This window comes from Poecilia formosa, unplaced genomic scaffold (genome assembly GCF_000485575.1).
Source record: "Poecilia formosa unplaced genomic scaffold, Poecilia_formosa-5.1.2 Scaffold209, whole genome shotgun sequence".
Classification (NCBI taxonomy): Eukaryota; Metazoa; Chordata; class Actinopteri; order Cyprinodontiformes; family Poeciliidae; genus Poecilia; species Poecilia formosa.
In genome coordinates, this window is record NW_006800148.1 from 956,208 (window position 1) to 968,316 (window position 12,109).

General features: G+C 37.9%; 1 protein-coding gene across 1 annotated transcript; it reads right to left on the reverse strand.

Moving 5' to 3' along the window:
• Positions 1-1,177: 1,177 nt before the first annotated feature.
• Positions 1,178-8,519, reverse strand: LOC103148669 (carboxylesterase 5A-like). Its single transcript, XM_007567543.2, has 12 exons — positions 8,265-8,519; positions 6,842-7,040; positions 6,618-6,756; positions 5,523-5,656; positions 5,299-5,452; positions 5,075-5,179; positions 4,471-4,572; positions 3,553-3,693; positions 3,384-3,464; positions 2,750-2,894; positions 2,526-2,675; positions 1,178-1,503 (listed from the first exon to the last, which is right to left on the reverse strand). The coding sequence occupies exons 1-12, from the start codon at positions 8,329-8,331 to the stop codon at positions 1,427-1,429; spliced, it is 1,494 nt and encodes a 497-aa protein (XP_007567605.1). The 5' UTR covers positions 8,332-8,519; the 3' UTR covers positions 1,178-1,426.
• Between the last annotated feature and the right edge of the window lie 3,590 nt (positions 8,520-12,109).

A 12,109-nucleotide genomic window follows, 5' to 3' on the forward strand; every position in this document is an offset into this window, starting at 1 on the left:
CCCCGAGACGAGAATCTTTCTGCATCTTCAGAGTTATGGATGTTGTTGCGCAGATCTGCTTATTAATTCAGATGTGGGTGTATGAATAGACATTTGTGTGCGCACACACACACACACACACACACACACACACACACATTAGTATGCCACTCTGCAGCATTTCTCAGCAGGTGAAAGAAATCTGGCCCAATCAGCAGCGCCCTCAACTCAGGTAATATAAGGAATCCACCAACCACTTTACTGGTTTTGCAACAGAGCTGAGGAAGGCAACCACAGCCTCCAAAGCAGCATTTCATGGAAAAGGACTTATAAGGACTACCGGTAAGTAGAGATGGGCAAATGAAGCCTCATGAAGCAATGAAGCTTTCCAGCCCTTTACTTTGCAAAAAGGTTCGTTACTGGATGCTTCATTCATTGCTCTATAGTGACATCTGCTGGTGAAACTGTAACAGTCTTGTCACTCAGTTGGATCATACTTCCAAAAATTACTAAATGCAATATTGTCAAAGTTTTCATCAAACTCATGTTTAGTAACAGGATAATCAATGAAACCATATTTGTCATATGTTTTAATTACAATTATTTGTAACCCTCATATTTGGCTACATGTTGAATTTTAGTTCTGCAACAAGTTTAAATCCGTTTCTGCTGTGCAAGACTGATATATATTGTGCAAGACGACACAAGCCTCGAAGCGGGGCTTCATCGGCCACGCCCCCTTTTACTCGGTACAAGCCTCGAAGCGGGGCTTCATCGGCCACGCCCCCTGGATTCAGGTAGCCCATCACTACCGGTAAGCCACTAACTGGGCTCAATTGAATGTAATTTGACTGTAGTTTCACATTTGAGAAATGAAATGAAGAATTGAAGTAACAGTTTGCACTGCTAGTTTTTACAGTTTGGTTCCACTAAATGTATGTTAAGATATCTAATGTAAAAACTTATGTCCTAAGAAAAAGAAAAAAAAATGTAATTCTAAAATGTTTGGATTTGTTTGATTCAAATTCAACCAGACATGGAATTTAATAATTTAATACTGGAATTTATGGTTAAAATCGTAAAAGAAATGTATGTTTAAGGTTAAAAATGGAATTAGTCATTAAGATAAATTAACTTTGAACCAAATGTCTAAAATGTATGTTAAAATATTTTGTATGTGTTTTGTAGGTTTTTCACCTGTTCATTGGTTCTCACTCATTGGTGAAAATAAAAAAGATTGAGTGAATTCCTGAAGTCTTCAAGTCCTCCTTTTCAAGTGTAGGAAGCCATAAAATTATAGGACACTTGACAGATGTTATTTATTTACTTTGGATTTTTGAGATTTAGTCTCAAAAATCCAGCTGTATGCAAAATCCCCGAGACGAGAATCTTTCTGCATCTTCAGAGTTATGGATGTTATTTATTTACTTTGCCAAATGTTCACTTCTTACCCAGTTCTGGCAAAACTGCCCCAGTAAGACATCATGGTCCTGGAAAACCTCTCATCCTCAACGGTGCAGTTGACTGAAGATGGAAAAAGAAGAGTTTGACCACAGAATGAAGTTTGCTTTTCAGATAATTACTGCTTTGAGGGAGCATTGAATTAACACATCCACACTATTCAGCAGAAAGTTTAAACACTTCAGAGAGTTGCATAACAAAATCCTAGAAAACCCTAGAAAAAAAAGAAAGAGTTTTATTATTAAAAAAACTGACTTTCTAGACCAACTGACTAAAGTTGGATTAAAGCAAATTAAACACGCCTGGTGGGAATGGATTTATATTCAAACTAATCCCAAATTGGACTCTGGTGCTTCCTCCTGATTTTTGCAGACATAATGCTAGTTGTGAATGGAAGATGACTTGACTTACATTCCTAACATCTGCAGACATAATGCGGCACAGCAAGAAAAACAACAATCGGAGACAAGATTTCATTCTACACTGCAAAAACATAAAATCAGTTATTTAATCTAGTTTCTAGTACACTTAAGATAAGACAAAACTAATAAAGCTTTTAAGCTGTTAAACAATTTCTTAATATTTGTGAAAAAGTACAACTTATTTAATGTATAAAACATTTTCCACATGTTAATAGTGAACTAATCTGACAGTGGAACTAATACCTTTTCATCAGTACTGAGGAATTATTTACTTCAAACAAGCTCCAATATCTTGCTGAAAAGTTATTTGTAAGTTAGTTTTTGTTTCTTATTTCAAGTGTACTACAATATTTGTTCAGGAAATCAGACAAAAATACTTTTTGTCTGAGCAAAAGATTTTATGTTTTTGAAGTGTAATGAATGACACAAACTAAATCGAAGTACATTTTCTCTACTAATCTAGTTTGAAGTTAGTTTTGTGAACACTCATTATATTTCCTCTTCTTGCAAAATCTCCATTTTATTTCCATCAATGAAAATGTTTTTTTTTTCTTTACTTTCCTATTGAAAGTCAACATTGCTACCAACTGGAACTGAATGACCCCGGAGATACACTCAACTAAAAGACGTCTGAAATCGTCATTGTAAAGCTTGTATACCAACCATTAATTCTGATGTGTCCGTTCCAGAAACAAGCTCCGAACATGAACCCAACGTCATCAGCGTGGTCCGCCTTCACAAAGCTCGGCCTGTTGGGTGTGGGTCGATCCGTAACGTACACAAACTCATACATGTACACTGGAGCGCCAGCGTCTGGAGCCAGGAGGAACAGGTGTGAGCAGAGATGCAGACCAGAGCACAGTGGGTCAGCCATCTTTGTTTCTGACCTGTGTGGTATCCGGCCACCTGGATGGTGGGCAGCGCCATCAGCAGGTCTCCGATGACCTCCGTGAAGGCGTCTCGGATGTCCTCTGGGGTTTTTGCATCTTTCAGATACTCATCCACGATGAGACTGTTGGCTGCAGAGGTGGCCTGAAACACGGACAGAGGTTCATAAATCATATTTAGAGTTCTTTGGATGCCCTAATTTGGGGTTTTCCACTTACAATGAGATATTTTCCAATGTTATAGGTGAAATAATCTGACAGTGGTCTAGGACTTTTTCATCAATGTTAAGGAATTATCAACTTAAAACAAGTTCCTGTATCTTGCTGAAAAGTTACTTGTAGACTGTTTTATATGGAAAAGGATTAGGGCCAATGAAAAAAGAAGAATTTTCACTTAAATCTCAGAATTTTGATGTTAATTTTCTGAGCTCAAAATTCAGAATTCTGAGATTAAAGTCAGAATTCTGAAAACAAAGTCTCAGTTCTTTTTTCAGTGCTCTTAATATGATTTAAGTGTACTAAGATATTTTGTAGAAACTAGACAAAATTTGTCTTGTTTATGAGTTTGGTCATCAAACAAAACAAAAAAAAACCTCTGATTCTTACTTTATTTAAGCAGTTCTCACCAACTCACCCCTTTAGGATTAAACATGTGGACCACCGCCAGCACCGCCTCCCTGTTCATGCCTTTCTCCCAGCCAGGAGGACCGAAGGCCTGCGATCCACCAAAGGAGAACAAACCAGAATACTTCAACGTCAAACAGAAACACCTGGAATGTGTCATTGCTAAAATTTAGCGCCACCTGAGGCAAAATCCAGCCAAACTCATGGTTGGTGACTCCCATCATCACTGGGACGTTCAGAACTTCTTTCCTCTGCAGAAGAACGTCAGCGGTGCCGGGAAGGAATTCGCCGTCCACAGCGGCTCCAAGAATAATTTTGCTCTACACACAAAACACAAAACATTGTGCATGTGAAGGTTACAGAAGCAAGAAAAAAGACTCCAAACATAAAACCCAACAATTTCTCACAGCCAGAAAGGAATACACAAGTTCCCTCAAATCTGAACTGGAAGTTCAGATTCGAGGCCACTGAACCTCCATATTGGTAGGCAAACGCAGTGCAAAGTGTAGATAAAAGTAATTTTTTTTTCAAAAAGTTACTCAAGTAAATGTAACTGAGTAAATGTAACTATTTACCACCCAACTCTGCTCTTGATCAATGCACAAGAGACTTGTGCATTGTTGTCAACTGCATTCCAGCTGTCATGGCAGTTTGTTACAGATGCCTACCAAGATGGTGGTCAGCGACAAAGTTCCCTACAATCAGTATACTCTTAATTCTGTAATGTCAAACTTGAAATGAGTGTTTTCAATATTTCTACATCTTCCTAATAGTAGAGGCGCTTTCCTGAAAAACCTGCTACAAGAAATCCTCCTGACTTCCGCCATCTGGTGGAAATCTTAAGTATTACAGCTAACAGGCAGCAATTTTTGTTTGAATCAGCTTCTATAAGAATGGAGATTACAGGAAGGGAAATGTGAAATAAATAATTAAACATATAATGCAGTGTGAATATAAAATAAATTAAATATTTAATTTAGTTTATTTAATTTAAATATTTAATTGAAATAAGAACAAGTTATTAGTTTACAATCCCTAAAATAACCACATTACAGAACACAGGTGGAGAGCCACAGTGTCTTTAAAGGTGCTTTTACCTGTTTGGCTACAGAAATGAATTCATCTTGAGTTTTCCCTCGGAGGCACCGGACCAGTTCTTCTGTGCTGCAGATGCAACATCCAGTAAGGTTGGCAACAATCTGCCAATAAGACAGGAAATGAGATCATTAAAAACATCGAAAAGCGTAGAGTCACACTGGACCAACATGAGGCAAATACCAGAGAAGTGTGTAAAAGTCTTCAGCCATTTCTAATTTATTTATTTAGAAAAATGGGACTAGATCAACATGGATGGAAGGATGGAAACGTGAGACCATCCATCCATTCTTTCATTGGTCCATCCATCCATCCATCCAGACTGACCAACGGTCAATCTGTCCTTAAATTGATCCATTCACTCATCCATCTGTTGGTCCATCCATCCATCCATCCATCCTGACTGCATGCTGATTAGGTAACTGAAATTAGATTCTGATGTTTGAGCCTGGTTACATCTTAAAGCTACAGGACTCTCCTCTCTTCCCTTGTGAGTTTTTCCTTTGCCATTGTTTCCTGCCAGTGGGACATGCAGAGAGCAAGTCCAAAAGAATAAATCATGGAGACATTCACCTTAGGAGTGAGTATAAACACATTCAAACATACGTGGGCCTGAAGAAGAGGCTGATCAGAAGTATAGGTCCCAAGAGTTGCAACTCCACTTTGAAAGATTGCCTTGTGGAAAAGTCCTTTTGACAGGGGAGACAGAGTCTGTGCAGAAAGACACATTCTGTAAGTTATCAGGAGGAATGGAGTCATAAATATCCAACATAAAACAGTTTTTAAAAGTGGGTGATCTCTTCCATTCCCCCAGAATGATTTTTCTTTACCAGTATGGATGCGCTGATGGCTCCTGCAGACTCCCCAGCGATTGTGACGGATTGTGGATCGCCGCCAAAGGCCTCAATGTTTTCCTGCACCCACCTGAGAGCAGCCAGCTGATCCAACAAGCCCCAGTTACCCTTGGCGTGTTCATCTCCAGTGCTTCAAAAAGAGGAAGGTTCTTGGTTTCGGCAATCATTTGGACAACATCTGAACATCAGAAGTTTCTTACCTCAAGAATCCCAGGATGCCGAGACGGTACTGGATAATGACGGTCACAATGTTTTCATATGCAGTTAATGAGGAACCATCGTACTGGGAGGCAGCACCCATAACCAGACCTCCTCCATGGATCCACACCATCACCTGAATCGCAACACAAGAGCCTGACGGTGTCAGCTGACCTTTGGATACAGGAACTACAGTTTATAGCCCACACTGTACACACAGACTCAGCCCAGACTGAGGTCGATATTTATGTTTACACATCCACATTGGTTGAACTCAGTGAAAATGTAATTGCATAATCAGTATTTACACACTACACATTGAAACATTGAAAGGTTTAAAGCAGCAGAAAACAATTGCATTGCTAATTGCTTGTTTTTCAATGCTAATTTTCCTTGTTTTTCTTTCCTTAGAAAGTTCTCATGGTTTTGGGATTTCCCACCATTAACTATGTGTAATCTCTTGTTTCTTTCCTACAGAAAGTACCCTTTGTGTGGTTAGCAATGATTTTTTCCTGGAGTCACTGACAGGGTTTTCTTCTGTTAATTTTGCATATACTCTCTCTTTTTCCCAGAAAGTACTCTTTGCTCAGTCCTGTCTGTTTAGCTGGGTCTCTTTCCTGGATTTAGGCAATGACAAATATTTTCCTGACATCTACTTTGTGTACTTTCCTTTCTGATCTACAGAAAGTATTCTTTGCTCAATTCTTTACCTCTAGTTGGGTGTTTTAACAAAGTAATCCAGTGTTACTCTGTTTAGCTATGTCTCTATCCTAGATATTCATTGATAGAGGGTATCCCACCATCAACTGTGTGTACTTTCTTTTCTTTCCTATAGAAAGCACACTTTGGTTCCCCATGTCTCTTACAAGAACATTTTAACCAAATACTCCAGCCTCAGTGTTTCTGTGTTTAGCTGTGTCTCTGTACTGAATGGAGGCATCAGCATTTGCTTTAAACTTTCTGTGCTCTCCTTCACAGAAAGTACTCTTTGCTCAGTTCTTTATCTCTAGTTGGGTTTTTTGTGAGTGTATTTTAACAAGGTACTCCTGGTTCACTGTTTCTTTATCTCTGTTGATCTCTGCAGCTGTTCAACTCACCGGCAGCTTAACTTCTGGCGCGGCTTCAGCTGGAGTGTAGACGTTTAGATACAGACAGTCCTCTGAAACCTCTGGCACCGTGAAGTCCATAGACATGGCTATGGAAAAATTTACGACTACTTCTTGATCCTGGACGCACCTGAGCACAGATGGACACCAGAAAGCAGACATGAACAAGAGTCCCTGGGACAACGCTGATTTGTTTAGTGGTTTGGGGTTGTTACATGGGAGGCTGCTGTGTGCCGTCTCTTTCCCCCTCCCAGGGCTCCGGGCTCTCTGGAGCCGCCATCCGGAGGGGCCCTACAGGTGGCTTGGCGAAGGGAATCCCCAGGTACCGCTTCACCCTCCTCTCTGTGCCTTTTACAGTCACATATTCTCCTCTGATTTGGCCACTTTTCAAAGAAACCACAAGTTCGCTGCTCCCTAATGAGAACAGAGACAGGATATTACAGATAGTTTCTCTGCTTTATCGAACCAGTTACTCTTTTCAGAAATGTAAAATTTGGTTTGGTTGTCTCGTACTGGTAAAGTATCACAGAGAAAATGGCCTCCAAAAAGTTTTTAAAATGACAGAATTGATTCATCAGATTCAAAATGGCCGCCTTTGACCCTATAACTAAATCCTACTGGCCTATCCTAAGAAACTGCACAAGTTCCAACTTTGTAAAATATTATGGGACGAAACAAAATGTTGAACATTAACAAACAAAAAAGTATTTTTGAAATATCAAAACTACCTTTTACATTTGAGGTTGTTTTTTTTTTAAGTTTCAAAATCTTTTTGGATTAAACTTTATTGCTTATTTGTGATCTTTATGTCTCATTGCGATAAAGATCTTTCTTTCAAAAACAGCAGCAAATTATAAGACCACATCTATTAAAATGCAATTAAAGTGCAATATGAATAATAAAGGAATAAAAACAAACACACCCATAGGACCAAAATACAACTCAATATTATTCAAAGCCTTTAAAAAATGCCTTAAGGTATTTTTATTATTCTCAGGATATGACATGTTGTACAGCCAACAGAAAATTATTCACCAACACTTAATACAGTAAAATATGACATAAAAGGGGTGCTGTGGTGGCACAGGGGCAAAGCACAACCCACATACTGAGGCCCTAGTCATCATCCTGGTGGTTGCAGGTTCAATTCCCAGCCTGGTGACATTCTCTGCATGTCTTCCCTCTCCTTCCCTTCAAATAAAGGCCACTAGAGCCAACAGAACCTTTAAAAATATATATATATGACAAAAAATAATTATAGTAAAGACATAACTATTAACTGATACAACAGGCAGCAAGATGTATTTAAAATGATAGTAGCAGCAGATAAAAATTAATTCCTATATTTGTTGGTTCTGCAGCTTTTTTCCTTGTTTTAAATACTTTATACCTGATTAACAGTGGCCTTAATACATTAAAAGCTCCATAGACACTTTTCTGAGGGAACTTTTACGCTTTAAAAATTATTTGTAAAAGTTTTCCTCAACCTATTGTCACTCTTAGCTACAGGTCTCCAGCTTTACAGGCTGTTTTCATTTTCAGGTTTCAAAAATCTTTTTATCCAGTAGCAGAAACAACATGTCTGACTTTACAGACTGAGAAAAGAGGCACAATTAAAAGTTGAAATACTTTTCCTACCTGGTGCTGGCTGTGCCATCACCATCAGCACAGGGAGCAGGAAAACAACGAACAGCACTGTTCTCATCTTGTGCAGCCAGGAACAAAAGACAAAGGCTTACAGTCGGCGTTCAGAGAAATAAGCCCGTTGTCCACCCCCTCCCCTCTGGTACCTTCACTCTTCACACACAACAAAGTCCAGTAACAGTCGGGTCTCTTCATACAGAATATACACTATTGATTTAACCTCTACACATAAAAAAGACCCATCCTGCTCTCTGAACCCAACAATATTTACACATGCATGATTGCCCACATGGACAGATTTGAGGGACAAAGAGTTAACAGGCTGGTCACATGTCTTTGGAGAGCAGATACAGAAACCTTAGAGAGGTCTGAGCTGCTGAGTCATGCTGGTGTAAAAATCGGAGGTGGTCCAGATTATTTAGACAGCCGGGAGAATCTCTTGTTTTTGCTCCCCGTTCCAGAAGAATGACCTCTGTGGGATTTTTCCACATACATTTGAACATTTTGGAGTCCAGGCAGCAGGTTGATTTAAATAATTATCAGTTTTCAGTTTGCAAATTTTACACTTCTTCACATCACAGTTATTTATGGAGAGCCACAAGGTTCACTTCTTGGGTTGTTACGTTTTTCTGGACTTTTAAATCTTATTAGATCATATGAAATGAAACTCTATAGTACAATGTCATGTTGGAGTCATTGGATTTTTATATTAATCTTTGAAATTTTTTAGAAAAAAAACTTGCAAATGTCTGAGCTTGAAATGTGGAAAATTTCCAAGAAAAAAAACTCAAATTGAGAACAATCTAAGAAAACTTTCAGAAAAAACTTGAAAATTTCTGAACTTGAAAAGCTGAGAATTTTCAACTTTTGGATTTTTTCATAGTCAAAAGTTATTTATGCCTTCGAAGTTTTGCACATTTTTTTGAGTTTCGTGAGTTGTTCCTCACACTGGTGTCTTTTATATGCACCTTTTCTGTGTCTGGTCTTTGTTTTTCTTCCATTACCAGTTGGATTTTTCCAAGTATAAGCTGAGGAATAATCAGATTAAAAGCAGCTGAGCCCATGCAGCTTTTAAAAATGCAGGGAGCAGATTGGGTTGGGGAACGTCATCTGTTTGCCCTACAACCAGGAGGAAAAACATTTTGTTTCATCAGGCTGAACAAACATGATGTGCTCCTTGGACCTGTTTGGATTCAGCCTCCCTCGGCCACATCTTGGACAGTGGAGGCTTATCAGCTACATGTTGCAGAACGATGGCAAGAGGGGCATGTTTCACTCAGAACGTCAGCGGATTTATGTTTTTGTTGCTTCAAACTGAGATCTGAAACCGTTTCCTGCAGGAAGAATAAAGATGTTAAACCTGAAACATGAAGATCCGGATGAAGGCCATGACAGGAGAGAAAACGGCTTTTGTTGGACTTTGTTCGTGTCTGGCACATGAACAATGAGGCGACTGCAGGGGCGGTTCTTACATGAACAGCACCCTGGGTTCGTCCTTCCTCCATGTGCAGCCACTCCTCAGATGAAGCATGTCATGGATCCTTTTGGTTCTGACATCCCTATGGTGAAATTAAGATTTGGTGCCAACTGCCATCTTTGTGTAAATTTAACCATGTTAACAAAAGTGTGTTTTTTAAAGACGGCGCATTAGCGCCACTGTAGATAGAAAAATATAAAAGGAGTAAGTTTCTACCAAACAGAAAATGTTCAAAAATTTTCTAAAAACAACAACAACAAAAAAAAAAACCCTGAAAATTTCTGAGTTTTGAAATTTCTTGAAAAAGCACTGTGCTACACAAATTAACTTTGTCTGAAATGGAGCCAGAGGAAAATCTCTGACATCTGGGAATACTTTATGATCAGTCACAATAAAATTCTTCATAAATAATTAACCCCTCCACCTCCCAATTTCTCACCTTCTGGAAATTTCCAGCATTTGTAGTCTGATCACTAAAGATGCATCAGTCTTGCACAGCAGAAACAGATTTAATGCTGTTGAAAGACTAAAATTCTGCATGTAGCCAATTAGAAATCCAAGAAAAAGCAAATGCCTGAACAAGCACTGCACTCCCAAGACACTAAAACATCAAATGTCTTTATTGTCCAATCAGTATGCGACATAAAGGAAAACCCAACAAGACCACTGACGTTCAACATAAACCAGGATTAGTTTGGCTACAAATCATTTTAATAATTAAAAAATATGACAATTAAATATGATTTAATTGATTCTCCTGTTACTAAATATGAGTTTGATAAAAACTTTGTGACAATATTGCATTTACTAATTTTTGGAAGTATGATCCAACTTTGTTTTTCTTCCATTACCAGTTAGATTTTTCCAACTTTGGGTTAGAGAAAGTGACAGCAGTGTGACAGAAAATGACAGAAACGGTAGCAGTGACAATGCTGCTACCGTTTCACCAGCAGATGTCACTAGTGAGTGATGAATGAAGCATCTAGTAATGAACCTTTTTGCAAAGTAAAGGGTTGGAAAGCTTCATTGCTTCATGAGGCTTCATTTGCCCATCTCTAGGTGATGCTGCTAATCAGTAGGAGAGAAAGCCACAACGTCCTGCAGATACCATTCTTTACACATTAAAAAATAGATTATAATATGAGCATTTCAGCCATTACTAGACTGTTTCTCAACTCATTTTGCTGCTTTTAGTGCAGATTCCTCAGATAGTAACTAACAGCTGCAGCAGCTCTTTTATATGATCCTCAGAGCAGCTGGGGCTGATTGCTGAGTGGGACCAGCTGCTGCAGAGGAACCACCAACATGGACCTCCTCTCAGAGGAATGATCTGATCTCTATGTACAGATCAATGATGGTGTTTAAGGGCCATTATAGGAGTAAAAACCAACCTGTTTATGGATTCCTTTAGCATTAAATGGAACATTGAACAACATATTTGATGTGTATTGATGGTCTTTATCCCGGCATTTGATAAAATGCTATATTTGCTTGTTTTCATAATGTGTGACTGTATGTTGTGTTTTAGCTTAAAGTTCAAGCTAACCGTTTAGCCTTGTTAAAAGTTGGTTGGATTCGCCACTGATTTCTTACTTAGACATTTCCTCTAAGCTCTTTATTAGCATCTGTTGATTTATTACCACATAAATTGAACTACAATAAGAAAACTTGTTCCAGAGTGCTTTCTTGTGAGGTAATTTAGTTTGCAATTTTACAACAGACTTCTACCATTTACAGACCCAGATACACAATGAAGCAACCAGTGGCTCTCTTGGTCTTCCACCGCCTCTCTTAATAATAACTTTAGTTAAATGTTCTCAAACATATTTAATAAGTGAAAATTTTAGCAGTTCAGTTTTTTTATGAAATATTTGCATTCACGTTTATTTTTTTCTTCAAAAGACCTAATATATAGATATAAATCTTTTCATGTGATGTTTAAAAAATGTCCACTAGATGGCAGCAGTTAACTTTGGTGGCAGAAACAAACACAGCCTTCTGTTTTTAATGTTGCAGCAAACACGGAATCTTATCTATCTTAAGTTTTATTGTTTCATTGTTTTCACAGGGTCAATTATTGAATAGTCCCTAAAACAAATGATTAACCACTTTATTGAAAAAAATGTATCTATTTAATTTTTTGCTTTATTTCATTGTGAATTGAATCATACATAGTTGTATTATTTACATATTGCATTTTGACAGATTTTTCTGATTTTTTAATATGAATTCTTATTTCACTTGATTAAACTTGAAGTGAAAACACTTTAAATTTAAACTTAACTTTTAGAATATTTAATGTAATTATTTTAGTATAAGTTTAATTAATATATTTTAGAATTTTTAATATAATTATTTTAGT